The 23,837-nt window shown below is 35.3% G+C and overlaps 1 protein-coding gene across 1 annotated transcript; it reads left to right on the top strand.

Moving 5' to 3' along the window:
- Positions 1-14,978: 14,978 nt before the first annotated feature.
- LOC18447305 (stearoyl-[acyl-carrier-protein] 9-desaturase 5, chloroplastic) lies at positions 14,979-22,168 on the top strand. Its single transcript, XM_011629889.3, has 3 exons — positions 14,979-15,373; positions 16,590-17,091; positions 21,432-22,168. Exons 1-3 carry the CDS (start codon positions 15,261-15,263, stop codon positions 21,990-21,992), a joined length of 1,176 nt encoding a protein of 391 aa, XP_011628191.2. The 5' UTR covers positions 14,979-15,260; the 3' UTR covers positions 21,993-22,168.
- Positions 22,169-23,837: the final 1,669 nt, after the last annotated feature.

The raw sequence follows: 23,837 nt of genomic DNA, 5'->3' as shown, positions 1-23,837 counted from the left end.
TACCCGAAATGAAATCAATTATATATTTCCAAATACGTGAATTCTAATGTGTTTCTCTCTTTTTGGCCATCTTTTTATTTCATTTTTTTTTTGTTTTGCTCTGTTTTTAATACGAACCGTTTAGACAGTTCCGCTCACCGAGTTGGAACTAGATGGTATCCATTCAGATACCCAAAATGAAATCAATTTTCTATTTCAAATACTTAATTTATAATGTGCTTTTCTCTCTTTTAGGCCATCCATTTTATTTTATTTTTGCTCTTTGTTTTTTTTTTTTTTTTTTTTTAGTACAGACCGGTCGGCTCGCTAAGTCTACCTGGCGCAGAACCGGCTAGTAACCGGTTCGGGTTCCCGAGCGAGGGTTTTAAATAGTGCCCGAAACACAAAGTACAAGGTCAATATTTCATGGGGCGAGGGAACCTATGTTTCTTCTCTAATAAACTATCTCATGGAAAGGTTTGTGAAGTACTTAGTGGATAGACGGCTTTAATGGTCCAATGATGTGCAGGATTAAATCGTCGCCATTCTTTTATACTTGACTCATAAAATCGTGACCGTTGATTCATAGACGTTACCCCAATTTTCCACATGAAGAAGTTAAGTAAGAGGGGGCTTATGCCCCACTAATTCACATGCATAAAGGGCCACCACGGCAGGAGCACAGTCATAGTTCTGAGCCCATTACAATGGGCAATAAATTGGCCGGAAGCCCACTAGCTTTATTTGAACAACTGATATCACAATCACCCATGCCCCTGAGATTTTAAATTGCACTGTTGTAAGAATGTCATTCGCTAAACTCATTTGAATATTATCATCGGCTAAACTCAAAGTTTTTTTAAAAAAAAAAAAAAAATGCAAACTTCGTGACTCACACTAAGCCCTCCAATTTGACATCTAATGGGTACGAGTAATTGTGGTCACCTTGTTTCAAAGATAAATAATGCTCTCATAATATACAATCCAAAAAAACATAAGCTATACTTTTTGGCGGAATTTATATATTTCAAATTTTCTACTTAATTCCTATTTTTTAGAGTGTAAAATATCTTTTAATATTATCTTTTTATACTACCCAAAAAACAAAAAAACATCGCATTAGGCTTATTTCTTAACTTTAAATATTTTTTTATAGGTATGTGATGTGAGAAATAAAAACATACCAAACTCGAGATTATTCCATATATATATATATATATATATATATATATATATATATATATATATATATATATATATATATATATGGGAAAAGATGGGACTAACCCACTAGCTCATATGAACATATGAGCCCATCCTCCCAGATTGAATTTGGGCCGATCTGACAATCACAGATGTCCAGTAGTGTTTGAATTTTAGTTTTTTTTCTACAAATCCAAATCATTTGAAATTTTAGGTGTGTTTATAAAAAATGGGTGAATCTTCGAAAAATATCAAAACAATATTTTATATGAAATAAATTGACCAAAATACCCTTGAAATATTTCGGGGGGGATTTTGATCATTTATTTTCACGAATAATTTTTTTTATATTTTTATTAGATGCGCCTTGATGAGAAAAACACACTATTAAAATTTCAAGTAATTTGGATCTGTAGAAAAAAAAAAAAATTCAAGCATTATCGGACATCCATGATCGTCATATCAGCCTAGATTCAATATAGGTCGTTGGGCTCATATGTTCATATGAGCTAGTAGGCTAATCTCATCTTTTCCATATATATATATATATATATATATATATATATATATATATATATATATATATATATATATATATATATATATATATATATATATATATAAACGTTTTAATAAGGTTGCAACCTTAAAATGTAGAATCACAGATGCACCTCAAAAATCTATCGAAAATGTTGTTTTAATGTTGAAAAGACCCTCTAATCGATCATCTCGACATCAAGATGTATGAATATGAAAAAAAACAAAGTTTTTGAGTCCCAAAAATAGTGCATCTTACAACACATTATCTAGACCGTTCATTTTTAAGATTTTCATATATTTATAGATCTACTTGATTTTAACTATTTTTGGATATTAAAATTTACTAATTAGGTATGAAAATAGATTTTAAAATATTACTAAGAATTTTTTACTACAAAATTATATGTTATGATAAAATTTTATGGTGCGCCTTAATTGGATTGTTTAAGGTTGCAACCTTATAGAAACCACACCCATATATATATATATATATATATATATATACTCTAAAATAAATTTTGAGTGTAAATTATGAAATATATAGAGCTATTTTTTAATTTTAAAAATAACACAGTATTTTTATTCAGATTTCTCTTTTTTCTCCACACATTCTACTTTCTTGAGATTTTCTTTTTTAATTCTTATTCTACCCTCTAATTTTTTAGCAGCTATAGACCAAAAAAAAGTGAAGTATTTGGGCTTTTGAAAGTATAACTTTTGACCCACCTAAATATGAATTTGGCGGTTCAAAAGTCCAACTATATTTAGGTTTTTTTTTTTTTTTAAGTAATTCGAAAGTGTAACTTTCAAACACATCCATTTTTTGGTATTGATCAATAATTAGATTTTTGAACCACCCAAACTTATATTTCCCGACGATTAGAAGTTACAATTTCATACAGCCGAATATCATTTTTTGTTATAGTGGCTTAAAATTTAGAGTTCTGAATAGAGGATTAGAAAAGGAATAAAAACCTCAAAGACAATACGACTTCAACATAATACATCCAAAACTATAATAATGTGCTAATACAACATGTTTTTTTTTTGGTCTGTAACTTAAATATATATTTAAAAAATGGAATCTGGATTTGACTCGCACCCATGATTACTCGAGTTGGATCAGTAATTTTGATCTTGATCATCTAATGCACGGCATATGTATAACAAATAAATTTTCAAAAATAGAATAGAAAATCAGGAGAATTGGGTAATTCTAGGATTCTTCTAAACAAAATCACCCATCATCGATCCAAAAAGGATGATTATGAGTTGGATCAGCAATTTTTCAGATATTGATTTTAACAATTCCAAGTTGGTTGATTTTAAAAGAGCCATGTCCCATTCTGAGGCTACATTTTGGCGCTCTTGTCTTTCATAGTTGATTACACTTGTTTTACCTCTTGACTTGGCACAACTGCTCTACTCTAGAGTTGTAAAGTAATGAGTTGTAACATCTTTATTTTTTATTGATAAAATCAATGCCTGCCATTAATTTCTTTTGTCCTAAAAGATCAATAAGAACGCCTACCATTAACTTCTTTTGTCCTAAAAGAACAATAAGGCCATTATTTTTTTACAAAGAGGTCACAACTGCTACTAACCTAGATATCAAATTAGATGGTTTGAAGTGTCTTACAAAGTTCAAGAAATTTTTTTATGAAAGGCAAAAGATCTCTCTCTTGGTGGCAGAGCGATTCTTATTGAGGCTACATTTTCTAATTCATGTGTTTCAGATGTCTCTACTAATGATGTCAGCTTCGGTCTCAAAGGTTATTGAAAGACTTATGAGAAACTTGTTTTGGGGATCAGGTAAGTTAGAGAAGAAGTATCATTTGGTGAGTTGGGATAGAGTATGCACACCGGTCTCTGAAGGAGGCCTAAGAGTTAGAAGAATAAAGTATGTTAATTATGCCTTGTTAGCAAAGTGGTGGTGGAGATCTATAGATGGTGAGGAGGGACTATGAAAAGTGGTTATTAAGGATAGGTATGGATATGATAGGGATAGCTTGTGGTTGGGGAATAATAGGAGCTCGAGGTCATAGTCAAGGGTTTGGAAATGTGTTATGTAGAATAAAAAGTTCATGATAAGTTGTTCGAGATGGGAGGTGGGGGATGGTCTTAAGACTCCATTCTGGCACGGGAAATGGATTGGGAGACTTCGTTAAGGTATTCTTTTCCTCTGATCTATAATGCATCATCCAATAGGGCCAAAGTAGATGAGGTATACTGCAGGGAGAGAGGAATCTGAGATATAAAGTGTGTGTATAATATGGTTAGTGATGAATTTATCTTGTAGATGGAAGAGGCACTTAGACTGCTGGAAATTGTAAAGTTATATCAAGACTTTCCTAATGACTTGGTGTGAGAGGATAAAAGTGATGGGGTCTTTCCTATGAAATCAGCATGTAATCTTCTATTCCATGATAGGATAAGGTAGAATAGGTACTCGTTGCACAAAATATGGTCTTGGAGGATTCCACAAAAAGTGAAGGTGTTTCTTTGGGTGTTATTTCAAAGAAAGTGTTTGATAGTTGATAAGCTTATGAAGAGAGGGAGGATAATAACAAATATTTATATATTATGCAAGTAGTGTGATGAAAGTGGTGACCTTTTATTCTTACAGTGCCCTTTCACTAATGATATATAGTGTTGGTTTCTTAACATGATGGGAATTTCAAGACCATTGCCCCAAAGCCACACCAATATTATTAAATATATGTCTTTTGATGGGCCGCTAAAGGTGGGAACTTGATCTTCATGATTGGAAGGGTAGCAATCCTTTAAGAGATTTGGTTGGAAAGGAATAGAAGGGTGTTTGAGGGGCTGGTAATGGAAAGAAATTTGTTGAGTAAGAGAATTCTGCATACAATTTGGAGTTGATTCTCTATTACGAATGAAGGTTTCGAAGGTTGACATGGAAGTGAACGTGAGGAATTTAATGAAACAAAACGTGATGAAGTTGAGACACAAGGGAAGATGGATTATTCTTGGATTAGGAAGTATAAAACTGAATTATGATGCGAGCTCCTTAGGGAATCCAAGGCCAGCAGGCTTTGGAGGTATGGCAAGGAATCACCTTGGACGATGTATTTGCAGCTTTGCGGGTCGGTGTGGTATAAAAATATGCAATAAAGTGGAACTAATTGCGGTGCTAAGGGGACTCAAAACTTTAAAAGATAGAGGTTTATAGGAATGATGTGTGATAGAATGTGATTCACTAAATGTGGCTAATTGGTGTAATTGTGTCTCTCTAGACCTCTTTGGAAGTTGAGATCGGAATGGATGGAAGTAATGAAGTTGAGTCAGGATATGACTGTCACCTTCCAACAAGTTTATAGATATGGAAATAAAATCGTGGATGCTTTGGCAGAGAGAGGAGGTTCGATGCAAGATTTGGTTCTTTCGGATGTTTTGATTACTTGATTGCATTGTAATCTCTTTTAGCTAATAAAATTATGGAATATTCTCCAAAAAAAAAAGTATAAGAAAAAGTAAAAGGTTGCAACCTTATATTTTAAGTAAAAAGGTATGCCTTAAAGATCTATAAAAAATTGTTGTTCTGATGCTGAAAATCCTTCCAATTGATTATCTCGATTTCAAGATGTTCGTATGTGGAAAAAATCAAAGATTTTAAATTCGAAAAATGCTACATCTTGCAATATTTATCTAGACCGCCCATTCTCTAGATCTTCCTATGTTTTTAGAGCTACTAAATCTGTACTATTTTTTAGGTTTAAATTTCATAATTAGATGTGAAGTAGTTTTTCAGGCCATCATTGAATTTTCCGCACTAAAGTTACATCTTTTGCCAAGCTTTGGAGGTGCACCTTACTTAGATTGTTTAAGGTTGACACCTTATACAAATCATACCCTTAAATACAATATACACTATTTAGCATTCCCACACCCAGTTACCACATCGTGGTATCCATTCCTACTGCTGACACCCCCAATTAACACCTCTAAAACACGGGTAGGGGTATGTCTTCCCCACTGAATTTACCCAAATAAAAAAGTAATTGGAGTTTGGGCTCATAGCTTAATGGAGCATTAGGCCCCCAACATGGTGTCCTTGAATCTTATTTAACCAAAATTGTTCTGGAAAAAATAGAAAAAGATTATTGATCTTTGGTACAAGTACGTCATAATTATAAGTGGCCACTAGATCTTAAATCACATAGTTGGGTATGTGCCACTTACTTAGCTCAAAGTTTTCGAGAAAATTACTCCATCTTCGCAATATATCTTAGGCTTTATAATTGGGGTAAGCTTTCTATGCTTCCCCTAGAACATAAAATTTCTATACCTCCCCTTATCTAGCCATCCATTTTGAATGGAGAGCTAAGATTGCCCCAATCATACTGTTGCGTTTGTACACTATTTTATTTTTAATTTTTTTTCTATAAACTATTCTGACACCAAATTTTGCATGTCCAATCCTCTATTAAACTCGCACTAGCTAAAACTATATATATAAAAAAAATTCCAATAAAATGAAATGACCAAAATACCCCTAAAAGTTTCAAGGGGTATTTTCATCATTATTATATTTTCTTGAAAAATTATTTTTAATATTTTTTATAGGTGTGCCCCAATGATAAAATGACATGTACCAAATTTATATGCATACAATTTGTATAAAAAAATTAAAAATAAAATACTGTGAGACGTCGGATCTAAGATCAAACGGTGAGTGGCTCTCTTGATTAAAATTAGATGGCTGGATGGTAGGGGAAGCATAGATCTTCTATGTTGTAGGGGAAGTATAAAATCCTTTCCCTTAAAATTGGACATTTAATAATTTAGAGTGACTGTTACCGCCTTATACCCAAAGAAAATGATCTTATAACATACGATTCTAATCAATATTCAGACATGTTTGGAATAGAGGATGTGATTAGTATTGATTACTATTATGGTGGTGGTCAACTGAGCAACTTTAAGGGCAAGTTTGAGAATTGGAACTTTGGTCGCAAGGCATCTCACGTACCAACCCACCCATTTTGGTATGTTTTGACGACCAGAGTTGGACTATGCCTCCTCCCCTACTGTCTGGTCGATGTCTCAAGCATGATTGGACTCAGAACTTTCTCGTTTTTGGCAGGGAGCCTTATTTCATCATATTAAAGGGACTTTTCATTTTTTTTATTTATAATGATGCTACTTTTTACCCATTGTAGTCACTTCCAATAGTTTTTTAGGCGTTTTAGTAGTCATCGTTCTGGGAATTATTTGGCGAGACATCACTGCTTCTTGAGCTTGGTGATATTTTATTTGTAACAAAATACTCCCAAACAGTGAGTAGGTAAGTCATTATAAACGAAAAAAGTATACGCAAGATGTCAACTTCCTACAATAAAAGTAGGGATCAACTCAAAAACTCATTAGAAAAGATTGTCCTAATGCTGAAAAATCCTCTAATTGATCTTCTCGACTCCGAAATGTTGGGCTCACCCGTTCGCGCCATCTTGCACAAATGCGGATCTAGGCATTGGAACTCAAATTATGGGACATAAAATATACTAAAATAAATGTGTGTGTGTATGAGTATAATTTATGTAATAAAACCAAATAATAATAATAATAGTTTACTGGTACTGAGATTTACATGGTTCACCTTTTCAAAATACGTGCATGAGATAAAGATACAGATCCACTATTAAAAAGTACTGGTTACGAAATCATCCAAGAAACAAGCTTTATTAGACTCTCTAACTTTTTCTTAGAGAGTTTCTTTCTCTGAGGTTCTCTCTCTCAGAGGATTCTTTTCCTTTTTTGGAGGCTTTTTCTCTCTATGAAAGAAAATGTTCTATATTTGTCTCTCTAACTAGCTTCTCTCTCTCTTCTTTTCTCTAAGAGAAGGCTTTATGTATCTCTATTTTTTCCTCTCCTCCTAGGGTCTCTATGATGCTCTCTATGAATGGGGTGATCAACCCCCAAGAAGAGGATCACACTTTTTATAAGAGAGTGAGTTATCTATAGGCCTCAATTTGGAGGTCCATTTTTATGTCAGGTGAGATTTGTTTCCCAAAATCTCTCTCTACTCACACGTTGAGTTTATCTCTCAACTTATTCTCATGTAATGGTCATTCACTTCAACAACACAATGATATATTTCCATATTGCCTTAGATGAAACAAATGTGATAGTCTTCCAACATGAGACAGATTTTCCTAACAATCTCCCTCTCTTGTCCCATGGGGGAGGTTTTTCCTTGGAAGATTAACTAAGTGCTCAGATGGCACCCATGCTAGTCATGCTTTTACATTGCTCTTGCTTATCTCTAGCCAAGGTCTTGTCATCATATCTGACGTGCTCTTATCAGTATTGATCTTCTCTAGTTGCAATAACTTATTCTCAACAACATCCTGAATCCAGTGATAACCCACATCAATGTGTTTTGTCTTATAATGGAAGCTCTCTTTTGTCTTATAATGAAAGCTCTCTTTCATGCTCAAGTGGATCGCACTTTGACTATCACAATAGACAATATATATGCCATGTTTCAAGCCCAGCTTTTGGAAGAATCTCTTCATCCAAATCATCTCCTTGCATTTTGTGACTGCAAGGCACTCCAGCTCTGTGGTCAACAGAGCCACACATTTTTTCCGTGCCCATACTGAACCTTTTGAGTGCTTTCTCAATATATCTTTCTCATGAGAACCATAACTTCCCAGCCTTTCTGTCATGAGAGATCTTTATGCCCAAGATTTATTGATCAGGCCCTTAAGTGATTCATGGCAAAGGAATTGCTCAACTCTTCTTTCAACCAATCAATCTTGATGATGTCCTGACAAATAATCAACATATCATCAACATAAAGTAAAAGAATTATGAAATTATCATTGGAGAACTTCTTGACGAACACACAATGGTATGAGGTTCTCCTCTTATACTTGTGACTCCCCATGAATGGATCAAACTTCTTGTGCTACTGCCTTAGGGCCTATTACATCCCGTATAAGCCCTTCTTCAGCTTATAAACCATATGCTCATTTACTTTGACCTTGAATCCTTCTAGTTGCTCCATATATATATATATATATATATATATCACCATGGAGAAAGGCAGTCTTGACATCTTGTTGCTCTATCTCAAGATTCAACCTTCAAGTCTGGCCTAACCCCACATGAATTGATGATATTTTTACCACATGAAAAAATATTTCATTAAAGTCGATACTTTTTTTCTGCCTAAAACCATTCACAACCAACTTGACCTTCTTCAATCTTTATCCTGAAAAGACCCATTTGTTCTTCAGTGTCTTCTTGCCTTAAGGCAACTTTACCAGGTCATAAGTGTGGTTCTTATGCCAGGATGTCATCTCCTCTTGCATCGATTTAGCCCACTCCTCTTTATGCTTATCAGATATACTCTAATGTAGGATAAGATATACTTCGATGCAGGGTATCTGATAGAGGGTTTATATCCCATAGAGGACCTTCTCAATTCAACAATTGTTTATTCTCAAAAATTTAAGTAGGGACAACAGTCCTCTCCTCATTTTCAGCCGTAAACTCTTTGAAAGGGGTTTGGTAAAGAATGTGTCATGTTAAATTAGTGACTTGCCATAAGAATGCCCCTGCACGAATCTCTGACAATGCCGGCTCTTGAGATAGCAAAACTAGAAGCTTGCATAGAAGTTTTGAAATGGGGTTTTGAGAAAGGAGATGGGATTGAGAAGATGTGTTTTATAAATAGATGAAATTTAATTTAGGTATCCTAGAACGAGGTTTGAATCTACCAAGTCAAGAAGGCTTAAGGTCGGTAGGTCTAGATCGAATCCAACAAAATCCAATTAGATGGTTCAGAGTTCGGTCCTTCAAATGAGGGGTTTTAGCCCCTATTTATAGATATCTAGCACCCTTAATCATTGTTGGAAGTTTGGGATGAAATCTGGGTTGTCCAACATTCGATGACACCAATGGCATCTCTGGCGCTGCAACCAAGGTAATTCAAAACATGATTAACTTTTTGGGTACACGCAACGGCCAGGTTTACAAGTGGCAACATGGTCAAAAACCAACGACCATGGTGGCCTAGTTGTCATTGCCATTGGCCGCTTCAAATTGTGGTAGGGCACTACTGATCATAGTTCCAATGACATCACTCCCATAGCCCAGGTAATGATGGTTGCTTCTTTGTCGTGATTTGTGTATTTCAAGACCTGAAGGTTGGCTGTGGTTAGGGCCAATCAAAACACAATGTTTCTAGTGGGGTTGTTGGTGACATCACTCTTGTCGTTGATCATGAACCATGACACTTGGCTTGCAGGCTCGTAACTTGGGCCATCGACTTCTTAACAATGCCTCTCCCACTTTTGCGTCAGAGGTGATGTCCCCGGGTCATTTGTCCAATGATGCCTCTAGGGTTGTTGGAAGACACCACCCCCGTTGTTAAAGTAATTATGAGCTCTTCACAGGCATGATAGCCACCGATTTTCCAACAATGCCTCTGCCCTCTTATGCATTACAGATGATGTGGTTGATTTTTGTGCTCAACAACCCCACCACCAGAGTTGGCCCTGTTATGGGTGTAGTTGAATTGTGCGCCTAATGACGCCAGCACTAGAGTTGGTGTTGCCAATGGTATAAGCCAATTATGTGTTCAACGACCCCACCACCAGAGTTGGCATTGCCAGGGGCATAGTTGAATTGTGTGCCCAACAACCCCACCACCAGAGTTGGCCAGAGTTGGCGCTATCAGTGGGGTAGTTGAACGTCTATATGGTAGTTTCTAACGGTTTAGTGCTTCACAATGAATTTTGAAGTAAGGGTTCAAGTTCAGAGATAGTGGTTTCTAGGGTTCGTGGTTTAGAGCTCAAGATGGATGTCCTAGAATTACATGGTTTCCTATAGTTCTTTCAATCGAGATTGGGATGTCTACAACTGTAGGTGGCATTTCTTGAACAGGTTACTTACCGTGCTCCATGTCACTCGGAACTAGTATGTCAAACTCCTGGGACCCATCATCTTGTTTCACTTCTCTATCGCCTTCATGCACCATGGTAGGAGGAACTATGATCGGTTCTCAACCATTGAAGACTCGTGGCTTTTTTGATTTCTTCACGTCTCCAATGATAAGGTCTTTCTGAAATACCACATCCGTACTCCTGATCACCTTCTTGTTCTTAGGATCCCATAGCCTGTAGCCGAATTCTTCATCTGATTACCCTAGTAAGATGCATAAGAGTGTTTTTTCATCCAACTTGGATCGTTGTTCCTTGGGCATGTGCACCAAGGACTTGCACCTGAACACCCTCAAATGCAAATAAGAGATATATTTTTCGATCAAAACTCTATCTGGGATTTCACCATTCCAACAAGAATCTATTTTTTAGGTAGCATATAGTGAGGGTCGCTTCACCCCAATACGTCTTTGGTAACTTGGCTCTGGATAGAATACTCGTAACTCTCTCCATAATGGTGTGATTCATTCTCTTTATTACACCATTATGCTAAGGGTATATGACACTGTATTTTTGTGCCTTACACCACACATGATACAATAACCTTTAAAAGCATTCGAAGTGTACTTACCCCTATGGGCAGATCTAAGAGACTTTAATAGCTACGTTGTCTCCCTTTCCACCTTAGTATGAAAATTCTGAAAGATCTCAAACAGCTGATCTTTCGATTTCATTAAGTACACCCAAATCTTTTTGACGCATCATCAATGAAGGTAACGAAGTATGATGTGTCATCAAACAACTTGGCATCCATGGGACTACACATATCTAATTACATCAGATTTAGGATTTTCGTATCTTTATGGCCCGTACTGGATAAAGAGACTCTATGTTGTTTGCCTAGCAAATAATGGTCATGTGGGGTTAGAGATGCATTCTTGACCCTGAGAAATATATGATTTTTTGCTAAGAGTTGCATTCCTTTTTCGCTTATGTGGCCGATACACTTGTGCCACAAGTCTAGTGAGGTTTCTTTCATGATGGTATCAACTTTGCTACTAGAGACACCTACCTTTGTTCTATAAAGTGAACAACAATTCTTGCCATTTACTATGATAAGAGATTCTGTTGTCAGCTTCCAATGTCCCTTACTGAACATTGCGTGGTACCCTTCATCATATAAACACTCTCCTAAGATGAGGTTCAGATATATACTTAGTACATGTCCGATGTCCTTCAGCACCAGCTCCATCCCAATATAGGTCTTGATGTGTGCATCTATCATACCCACAATCTTTGACGAACCAATGTTCCCCATCTTTACAAAGCTAGAGTCTCATTCTTTGTACGAAGCAAAATACCGTCTATATAAGGTAACAAGGAATGATGCTTCGGCACCTAGAACCCAATCAGAGTTATATGATCTTGATGTAGTATTTATGCACCTATCACCACAGTTCCTGACCACACCAACATCTGTGGTCACTGCAATGGTTTGCCTGTTATCATCCTTAGGATTGTCTTCATTATGCTCTTTCTTGACCGTCTAACATTATTTCTTGATGTGCCCATTCTTGCCACAATGTGAACCAACATCGATTTAGCTTTATCCTTAGATCAGTTAGATTGGTTTTGGTCCCAATTTTTAGACCTTCCTCGATTTATGACAAGAGTTTACGAGTTCAATATGTCAAAGGCTCTTCTTCTTATTTCCTCATTCAACAGGCTGGTAGTGACTTGACTTGTGGTCACTCTCTCATCAGGAGCTGAGTTACTTGTGAAGACTACCAGGGTCTCCCAAATGTCTGGTAATGAACCGAGCAAAAATATAACTTGTAGCTCTTCTTCTATGAACAATTTTATCATTGTGAGTTGGCTAACAATGTTTTACACTTCATTAAAGTGCTCTGCAATGGATCCCCCATCCCTGAACTTTATGTTCACCAAATTTGGGATCAAGAACGCCTTATTTTTTGCGGTCTTTCTCTCATGTAAGTCATGTACCTTATCCCACAAAGACTAGGTGGATGTCTCCGTCAACACAAGGTAGAACACGTTTTCATCCAACCATTGTCAGATAGTGCCGAGAGTCTTCCTCTTTAGTCTCTTCTACTCATCGTTTGTCATACCTTCAGGCTTGTGTCCTACCCCTTCAATGGGTGTATACAAGTCTTTACAGTACTAAAGATCTTCCATCTCTGACTTCCAAATGATCCAATTATTGAGCGATATCATCTTACTCTTAGTTTTGGAATTCATCTTTAATCCACATACATTGTCCTCCACACGCCTCTGTCCTATTCACTGGTTGTCAAGGAGATTCATCGTCTGTCAAGGATTCATCGGTAGTCAAGGATCTGTCATCTGTCAAGAATCTATTGTCTGTCAGGGATCTGTCAGTTATCAACTCCCACCAGCTACTAACTCATCAGCGATTAAGCTCCCATCGGATGTCAACCCCTCGACGGTCTTATATCCATTGTCGGTCAAGTATTTGTTGAGGATCAAGTATCCCTCAATAGTCAAGTACTCGTCGGCAGTCAAGCTCTCACCGGCTATCAAGGAGTCAATGTGAGTCATTGGTGGTCAAAGTGATTCACTGTTGGTCAAGATGGTGAACGACAGTTCATCAGTCAAGACCTTCTTTACATAGTGGCCACTCATCGAAAGTCTCTGATTAACAACGTGTCCCAAAACACTCCATTTGACAATTAAACATGATCTAGCTTATAAGGAGTTTTTTCTTCCTTGCTCGTCCTATGACAGTTAGGCTCGCTACAACGGCAAATGGTGATAGGGATGATCGAGCGGTGTATCTGAGTTAAAAGACACACGCTCTGATGGAAATTGTGCAATAAAGCAAATAACATAAATAAATGTACGTGTGTATGAGTGGAAATCGTACAATAAAGCAAATAAAATAAAAAATGATTTATTGGCACTGAGATTTATGTAGTTCACCTTTTCAAGCTACATTCACAGGAAAAATAGACCGATACACTATTAAAAGTAATAATTATTAAATCATCCAAAAAACAAGTTTTTTTGAGCTCTCTAACTTATTCTTCAAGACTTTCTCTCTGTAGATTTTCTCTCTCTAAGATTTTCTCTCTCAAAGGGTTCTTTTCTTTTCTAGAGACTCTCTTCTCTTTGAAAGAACATGTTCTCTCTTTCTCTCTGTAATACGTTTCTCTCTCTTCTTCTCCTATGTAAGAGAAGCCTTACTGTATTTGTATTTTTTTTCTCCTCCCAAGCTCTCTATAATTCTCTCTATAAATAAAGAGGCCCAACCCCAAGAAGAGAATCACGTTTTTTGGAAGTGAGAGAGAGAGTGATCCTTAGGCCTCTTAATGGGACTCCGTTTTTTGTGTGAGATATATTTGTTTTCCATAATCTCTCCCTACTCTCATGTTGAGTCTATCTCTCAACTTATTCTCATTAAGTGGTTATCCACTCCAACACATTGATAGATATTCACATCTTGCGCTGGATGAGCAAAATGCGGAAGTCCTCCCACATGGGACGAACTTTTTTGGTACAAGACGCAAGGATGTGAAAGAACAAACAAACAATTTCCTAAGTAGATATAAAATAGGTTTGAGGACCATCATTGGGATTTCCAGCACTTGAACAGCATCCTTGAGCATTAATTCATGGTGGGCTATACTTTGATTATTTAAACTTTAAAGTACCAACCTTATTTTAAATGGTAAGGAGTTTAGTAAATTAAGGGGTGATAGAAGAGTCCAATTGGCATACATATTAAACTACCATTAATAAATGGGGTCCAGTTGACATACGGATGCATTCGTAGCACTAGAGATAAAGTGCACCTTTAAATTTTATCATGGTATATAATTTTGATGTAAATTTTTTTAAGATTATCTCAAAATCTATTTTTATATCTAATTATAAAATTTTAAATTTAAAAAATAATTAAAATCAAGTAGATCTATAAATATATGAAATCTTGAAAATGAGCGGTGTAGATAATATGTTATAAAATGCATTGTGTTTTAGACTTAAAATCTTTTTATTTTTCATGGTCATACATCTCGATGTCCACATCAAGATGATCAATAAAATGGTTTTTCAACATTAAAACTACCTTTTCTAATGGATTTTTTGAGATGCATCCCTAGTTCTACATTATAAAAGTTGCATCCTTATATAGACTTTTTCTTTAATAAATAGAAATGTATAAAATAATAAACGAAAATGTATATAATCTTTAATGTGCCAGTCTCATTCTTGTCCGTGCTTTTTGCGTGAAGACATCTCTCTCTCCTCTCGTCTCTTCTGTATTATAATGTGACTTTATGTACTTGAAGACCAAAACTTGGCAGTGGCAGCGTTACGAATTCCAGAGAGGAAAACAAATGGAGAGAGACAAAGAGACCTCAAATTCCAATGAGTTCATGGCGTTACTGGTTCCGGATTTGATTCTTAAACAAATGCAGACCAAAATAACCCTCTTTCCTTTATTTCGGTTATAAATGCATCTGTTTTCTTTCCTTTGAGCCTGCATCTCTCCATCTCCATCTCCATCTCTGTCTCTCTCTCAGGCTTTCTTTCCATTGAGACTGCATCAAGCTCTTTCTCTGTCTCTCGGGCCTTAAATTGAAGATGGCGATGAAGATCTCGCCTTCTCGACTGCCGCAGCACCCAACTGTAAGCACTCAACGAACAAGTCCTGGATCTGCTAGATTTCTCTTGAGAACTGCTGCACTCCGGTCCAAGTAATCCTCTCTCTCTCTCTCTCTCTCTCTCTCTCTGGTCCAAGTAAATCCTCTCCCTCTCTCTCTCTCTCTCTCCACACATACACTTAGATAGGTACAGGGTTGTGGTCAAGCATGTTCCTTAACAAGTTCTGTGCCGCAGGATCAAATGTACAAATTGATCTTACAGGACCTTAAACTTAGTTTTATAAGGAACTGACGTTCTGTTTGAAACTGAACTTCTAGCAGGGTATACTTTCCCGATATACACCCTTTTTCGGAAAGTCTCGTTATATACAATCCCTTTGGGAAGTTGTTTCATGCGGGCTGGATAGCATTTTTACAGTATGCAGTCTATTTTTACAATCTGAATCTGCAGTCTATAAGATGCAAATAGGCGGTCTATCAAAAAATAAATATAATTAACGGTTAAAATTTTTTTTTAATATAATTATTAACTTTTTAAAAAAATTTTAATTTTTTTTCATATTCATGATCTCCATATTAACGGTTATATATTAATTTTCTAAAAATTAAGATCAAATTATATTAAAAAATTATATTTATTGTCAAGCCCACATTTCTACGGGGGCCGCATGGGCACCGAGTCCATAAGTTTTTTAGTTAATAACATTCAATCTCGTGCTATATTTTCCCTAGGTGAAAATAGCGTTTGCGTTAACCCTTTCAGTTGAGTTAACAAATATTTAATGTGCATACACAATCGTTGCATTAATTCCTGCAAACCAGCCTCAAACCCTTTAAGAATTATACAAAAGTTATTTGCAGCTGATGTATGATTCTTAATCTTTACTGCACCAAAATAATTCGATCAAAGTTCAATTTATTTGGAGATTGTATACTACAAAACTATTCACTTTTAATACAAGGAAGTCACAATTTTTTAAAAAATTTATTTCAATTTTTGTGCAAAGTGAGTGAGACATCCCTAACCATATAATATTCACATCTAAAACTAAATAATGATTATGAGTTTCTTGTAACAAAAGTCAATAGTTTCATTGTATACCTTTCCATACAAATATATACTTTGTAGAAATTTCTTGTGCCATTCTTTTTCATGTTATCAAAGAATTTTAGATCTGCAAATTGCTGGATAAACTTTTTAACTCATTTCATGCAAATATCCTTTTTTTTTTGTCTTTTCTCTTGTTTTTAGAGTTTATCGCATAGTTTGCAAATAACCTTTGTATTTTTACATTCTTGATTCACTAAGGGATGTTGTAATGACCGGAGAGAAGGTCAACCCTGGAATCGAACATCATCAAGTGAAGCAAACAATGCCCCCAGAGAAAAGGGAGATTTTCGAATCAATCGAAGATTGGGCGAAGACGAACATCCTGGTTCACCTGAAACCCGTCGAGGAATCATGGCAACCACAAGATTTCTTGCCTGACCCTTCCTCTGAGGGATTTTTCGAAAGCGTAAATGAAATTCAAAAACAATGCAGCGAAATCCCTGATGATTACTTTGTTTGCTTGATAGGAGATATGATCACAGAGGAAGCGTTGCCCACATATCAAAGCATGCTTAACATTAATGATATCACCAGAGATGAAACCGGGTCGTCCCAAAGTTCCTGGGCAATTTGGAGCCGGGCATGGACAGCTGAAGAGAACAGGCACGGTGACCTTCTCAACAAGTATCTCTACTTATGTGGAAGGGTAAACATGAGGCAGGTTGAGAAAACCAGTCAATACTTGATTGGGTCCGGAATGGTAAGCAAATCCTAACCTTTTAGAAACTAGGAGAAGAATGCAACGACGTTTAAAATTATAATGTACTTTAATTGTCAGATGTGAAATTGGTGGTCAGAGGTGTCACATATTATGCCCAATTTCTCAGCCTTTGTGTAGAAAAATGGCATGCCTCTAACTGCCCAATTTCACATGCAAAAAGAGATGGGTGGTTGTGACCTCCTTCTATTAGTAAAAACCATAGTTATCGGGAGCGGAAGCGGGAATCGTTCATGTTCCGGGAACGGGAGCGTCGAAGCAATGTCTGCCCAAAGCTCGAGGAGCGCGTTCCGGTGAAGGTAAAAGTAGCGGATCGAGATCATGTATGAACAAAGAGCGCGTTCCCAATACATCGGGATCCAGATCCCTATTTAACAAGAACGCTTTCCATATCAAATGGGATCGTGTTCCCATATTCATTAGGATTGTGATCCCATCAACAATAGGTTTGTGCCCCCATCTAATAATGACCGCATTCCTATTTGGAATGGATCGAGCTCCATTCAAAGAAGGATCGCGTTCTGTGCATGATCGGTCTATACTCCCATCACAAAATTCCACTTTTATGAAAATTTGGCTTAAAATATAATTATTTTATTTTAAAAATTAATTTTATTTAAGAAGTTTCTTTTAGGATGTTTTGAAAAAATAGGGATGGAGTTCTAGATACGTAGGGATTGTGCTCCTAAAATTTTAGGAGTGAGGATCTAATTTATTTAGGAATAAGATCTTAAAATCATGTTGTATCGGATGCGAGTTCCGTTGTAAATAAGATTTAAAATCTTAAAAATTAAAACGAGATTCTAAAATGATGGGAACGAGTTCCAAACGAGATTCCATATCGAATGCGCGACCGATAAAAACTAGTGTAGCACAGGGGATTTCAAGGGTCCAATATTTTGCTGGCGAAAAAATATCACACCCTTTCCTAGTGATCGCATATTGTCTTTAAAATAGGAGTTAGGTAGGGGGCCTGGGTAGGTGGCAGTCGACATGCATTTTAAATTATGCACCGCACCCATTGTTTTTTGGATGCGGTTGTTGTGCATGCTGCCCAACCGATCCACACTCCAATCAAGTTCGGTATTAATGATTACAAGATTTTTCTTGCAAGCACCACCCTCAAACATGATTAGACGGTGAACAAATCACGATTATCCCGCACTCTCTAATTGTATTAAACAATACAAATTGGTCTTGAATTTATCTACAATTAGGTAGTGCAGATGTCAGGACTACAACAACATATATATGCCTCTAGCAGCCCTGATTTTTCTTTTGGAAACAACGTACAAACCTGACATTCAATCCCAGTCAAACTACAGAAGTAATTACTAGAACACTCACTAACATTATAACCAGAAACTAGCCCATAAAATTAATGTGCAACAAAAGGACCTAAATATGTATTGTCCTAATGTTCGAAAAATAGAACTCGCATTGGAAAATTGGCTAAAGGCTGGGTCGGAGTAACCGGTAACTTAACCGGTTCAACTTACCAAACTTAGAAGCACATGGCTGTTCCAAAAAGTAATAAAAAATTTAAAAACAAAAATATATTCAAAAAAATATAAAAAGTATATTTAAAGCATGTGCATCTAAATAAAATTGAAAAGTAGTAAAAGAAATGAATTTTAAAAAATCAATTTTTTACCCCAAGGTATTTTTAAAATTTTCTAAAAAAAGTAGAAAAATGTAAAAATAAGTATTTGTAGCCAAAACACTCTCCAATATTTACTAAAAGTATAAAAAATATTCAAAATATATTACAAACAAATCCTTTATTTTTTGAGATTTTATATAGCGTTTTCAACTTTTTTTTTTCAAAATACACAATAGACCCCAAAAAAAGCTGGCCAAAATCAGATCAGGCCAGTGCACGGATATGACCGGCCAGTTCTAAGTTGGACAACCCACACTGGTTATTTCCTTAGGGCACCAAGGCCATTTTCCATATGAAAGATGAAAGCCATCCAAAGGATGATGAAGATATTTTTAGATTTTCGGTTACTATGCAATCTATTCAAAGGTTTTGTTAGGCTAAACCACTTCTGGTGTAGACTCTTAAAGTGTTCAATTTTTTTAGATATTTAAATATATTTATCTTATAGTATAATCACTTTTTGTTTAGATGTATTTTAAGTAATTAGTCAAGGACAAACTAAAATTTTTTAATATAAATAAAAGCATTTATTAACAATAATGGACAATAACGTCACTGATATGGTGTGTGACATCACCAACAAAATATATTACTTGTTTTTAACTACTAATTGAATGCCACTATTTTTCTATAAAAACATCCATTATACTCTTTTAAATAGCCAAAAATGTCTCTACTAGAAAAATTTTATATTATAATTAACAAATATTTTAGTGTAAAAAAAGATGTGAAGCACTTTAAAAATCTACATAACAAGTGGTGGTGTAGCCTAACAAAACCCTCTACTCAAAAGGCTGAGCGCCCTTTTTGTGTGGTACCATACCATCAACCCGCATATGAATATAGGCCTGCCATCCTTGTCTCTTTGTCATAAATTTCACAAATAAGTGGCCATAATATTTCCCACCAAAATATACATCTACCCACTGGCGGGCCGGACCATCTTGGGATTATCAAACTTCACATCATGTTATTTTGAGAGATATATATTAAAAATTAGTTAGTTGTAATACAAAATAATCGCATACACCTTTTACTAATAAACTTGAAATCAAACCCTTGGAGTGAGGTTCATCGCATTGAAAATCCCCAAAAATAAATTTATGGAACACGCCTTAGCCGCTTGATTACGCATCATGTAATTATAACTTTCTTTTATCTAATATTTTAAAAAATATTTTTCAGGATGGAAATAGTCCCATCTAGATCATTTTTTAAGGGAACCATTCCGGTTCTATAAATAAAGTGGGAACTAAGCGGTTTTAAAAAAAATCAACCAGTTGTATCAAAAAGTCGAGCGAGTCATACGGATTCCGACTTTTTTGTTTTTTTAGTTTTAATATTTCAAAATGCATGTAAATTTATTTATTAAAGAGGGGTGGCCCACCTTCACGAAGAGCTTTATCATGCCTTCCAAATCCCCAATGTGAGAAGGACAGGTATTCAAAAGATTCAAGAATAAACCATGTTCAAAGAAAGATGGAAGGCTTTTTGTTTACTATAGGTTTCTTTGAACATCCTTCCATTTTATTTTTGGATCTTTTGTAAACAAAGATAGTAAATAAACAAGTGTTTTTAAAAAGTAAAAAGAACCAATAGTATTTAATCTAAAAAAAACTAATGGCAAATGAAGATTTTTTAATAAAAGCTAAAAAAACCTATTAAAATTTGTCTAAATTTAGGGGAAATACAAAGGCATCGAGTTTCCCTTTTACCAATATTTAATTACTTCTTTTTTTTTTTTCTGAAGATTATTATGATGAGTTAATCTAATGATCAACAACAAAAGTAATAAAGCTTTTTAAAAAAAAACAAAAACTACTATTCAATTGATCCCAAAATCATATATTTTAATCCTGATTACAAGTTCTTCTTATTTATTTTTTATTTTTGTTAATTAAAAAGAGTAGGCAAGTTTAGTTTGCTAAGTTTATTTTCTTCTTTCTGGATTGGGCAATATCTTTTTAATTGTTTTTCGTTTGTGTATAAGACAGAGGAAGAGTGGTCTAACATGTTTGTGTTAGAGATTGATGTCCAATACATTTTTTGTCTGCATGATAGAGAGAGATCCAATGTATGTTTTGTGTGTGTGAGAGAGAGAGGTGTTCAATATGTGTTTGTGGGTGTGGTGTGAGAGAGAGATGTTCAATGTGTGTTCGTGTGTATGCAAGAGAGAGAGAGGAAGAGATTGAGAGGTCTTAGGATTAGTGGCTGCCATTATCTTTAATAGGAATTTAAGAGTTTGAAAACCATAAAATATTCAATGGTCAATAGATTTTCAAAACAAGAAATGACATATCAAAATTCATGTATTATTACAAGATAATGAAAATTCATAATGCACTACACCCTTTTTTTTCATTGAAAATCCAAAAAAACACATTTACAACCATTTCGAACAATTATTTTGAATTATTTAAAGGCAAGATAAGGCAAATCTAGACAATCCACCAGTACATACCTATTTTCATGACGGACGATCTAGGTCAACGATCCATTTTTTAAAACATTGCTTTTATTGAACATCAATTATAGTCTACCTTCCCTTATTTTAGGCTTGTTAAAGTGAGATAAAGATGGACTAATAACTCAAATCTCATTTAACTGTAGTCATTTTCTTTCTTTGTGAGCTACTCACTTCCTTTGTCACTTCTTCCAGGATATGGGCTTACCAACAGATCCTTGTCATATCTATATTTACACATCCTTCCAAGAGAGAGCAACATTCATATCACATAGACGCACAGCTAGGCATGCCAAGAAGTTTGGGGACAAGAAACTAGCACAGCTTTGTGGAGCCATCGCCTCGGACGAAAAACGCCATGAAATTGCTTATGTTAAGATAGTAGAGAAGCTGTTTGAGATTGATCCCAATGGAACTCTCTTAGTGTTTGAGGACTTAATGAGGAGGAAGATAACCATGCCTGGCAATCTCATGTATGATGGGCAAGATGAAAACTTATTCGAGCACTTCTCCTCAGTTGCTCAAAGACTCGAGATTTATACTGCAAACGATTATGCAGATATTCTTGAATTCCTAATTGATAGGTGGAATATAGCGAAGATAAATTGTCATACTAGTGAAATGAGAATAGCACAAGATTATATTTGTAGCTTAGCCCCGAAAATCAGAGGGTTGGCAGAGAGAGCTCATGGGAAGGCAAAACAAGCAAAATCGGTTCCTTTTAGTTGGATATTTGATAGAGAAGTGAAGTTATAGGAAGTACCACTGATAAACAGAGGCCATTGCAGAATCCTTTGGTTTTCGATCCTTCTCTTCACCGTAGAAGGGCACAATAATGTTTAGCAGTCTGTGTTTGGTTCATGTTGGATGTTGGATGTTGGATGTTCATCAGTGTTAGCTCCTGGAAAGATAAAATCAAGTGCTTATTTTCATATGGTTTCCCAATGTGGAACTTTTGGTATTCAACGTTCCAATGCTTTGGTGAAATTAGGTTGAAAATGCCTTCTATAATGTTCAAGGACTGCAGCCTTAACATAGTTTTTTAATATTGTTTCCTTAAATTACTATATAACCGTTGCATGAAATCATTATATATACAGTAACATCCAATGAAATCCTATAATTACTATATAACCGTTGCATGAAATCATTATATATACAGTAACACCCAATGAAATCCTATAAGTTATATATAGAAAAAGGTACGAGTGTTGAAATTACTCTAGTTGCCCGTTTCATAACATTATTTCTATAAAATAAATAAAGGTATTTTTATCATTAAAAGTGATAATGATGATATTTGTACTAAATGGTAAAGAATAGGTTTCTTAATAGAAAAACACAAATGCCCAATTGTTCATAAAAAAGTGTTTTGTGCATCATGGAGAACAATTCTATATTAGTGTCCCCTGATGCCCCAAACATCCATCTAAGGATGGGTATAAAAAAGTGGTGGTCCCCTAAAAAGACAAAACTAACGGTCTAGAACTATTCTTCAAAACATATTATTTTAAATTTTTAAATTTTTTTTTTCTACATATTAGTCATCCTTATTTTTGAGATTTAAAGGAAAACAGCAGGATGATTGGATAAAAATAACTGAGAGAGAGAGAGATGTTATTCTGTGATGGATTTTGTGGGGAAAATTAAATAAATGAAATACTTAAAGGATTGGGTTTTGGCGCCCTTCCAAATTCCATGATGGGGATCTAAATTTATCATTGATAGTCTCGATCACAACTAACACAAATTTGGCAAAAAAAAAAAAAAAAAGTTTTACATTTCAAATATTATAAGTAGATGATTTTAAACTTATCTTTTGGACATTTTTTGCACTGGTCATTTTAATTCTTCAAAATAATCTATGTTTAAGGTCTAAATTTCCTTTTTTTAAAATTCATGTTGGTGGTGGCCAAGGTTATTGCTCTATAAAATTTTAAATTCGAAATCCATTTGCATGACGGATTTTTGGAAGAAGTCAAATGATTATGCATGGACAAAAAAATTTCCCGTTATGAAAAATATCTATTCAGTTATTTTTGGCCCAGCCCCGTCCTCGACCTATCGGGCCAGGCCAGGTTACATCCAGTCCTCAGCCCGGCCGCTGCCACCCTTAGTAGAAAGTTATGGTTAACCCCAATGTCAATAATGATAATTGAGTGGACTATTGTAATCTTTTGTTGTGGTGTACCACACATATACAATCAAAGTTTATTCTTGGTCCATTAAAAATGTGTGGTTATTATCATGTCATACATTCTTGATGTATGGCCATATTTTCCCTAAAAATAAATTTGATTCATATGCGTAAAAGAAAGGAGACGTCAGTCGGCGGCCAGTAAGAAAAAGGCTCTTCTGCACGGCCCTTGTCAGTATAGTTGGCAAAAGGGACCACAAACCTTTTTGATATATAAGGCCTAGGCCTTATGACAAGCCCAAAATGAAAAAGCCCAAAAATATTCAAATGGATCATATCAATTTTAACCAGCCAGTATAGATATGAAAAGAAATTAAGATTATAAACTCTAAAAATAGAAGGTAAAGTAACACATTATCTAGAGATTCTAGACCGTAAATTTTCAAGTATTCATGTATCTGCGA

The sequence above is a fragment of the Amborella trichopoda genome, chromosome 7 (genome assembly GCF_054954075.1).
Source record: "Amborella trichopoda isolate Santa Cruz 75 chromosome 7, AtrichopodaSantaCruz75HAP2 v2.0, whole genome shotgun sequence".
Classification (NCBI taxonomy): domain Eukaryota; kingdom Viridiplantae; phylum Streptophyta; class Magnoliopsida; order Amborellales; family Amborellaceae; genus Amborella; species Amborella trichopoda.
The sequence above is the reverse complement of the archived record's forward strand: the minus strand, read 5'-3'. Positions and strand labels throughout refer to the sequence as shown.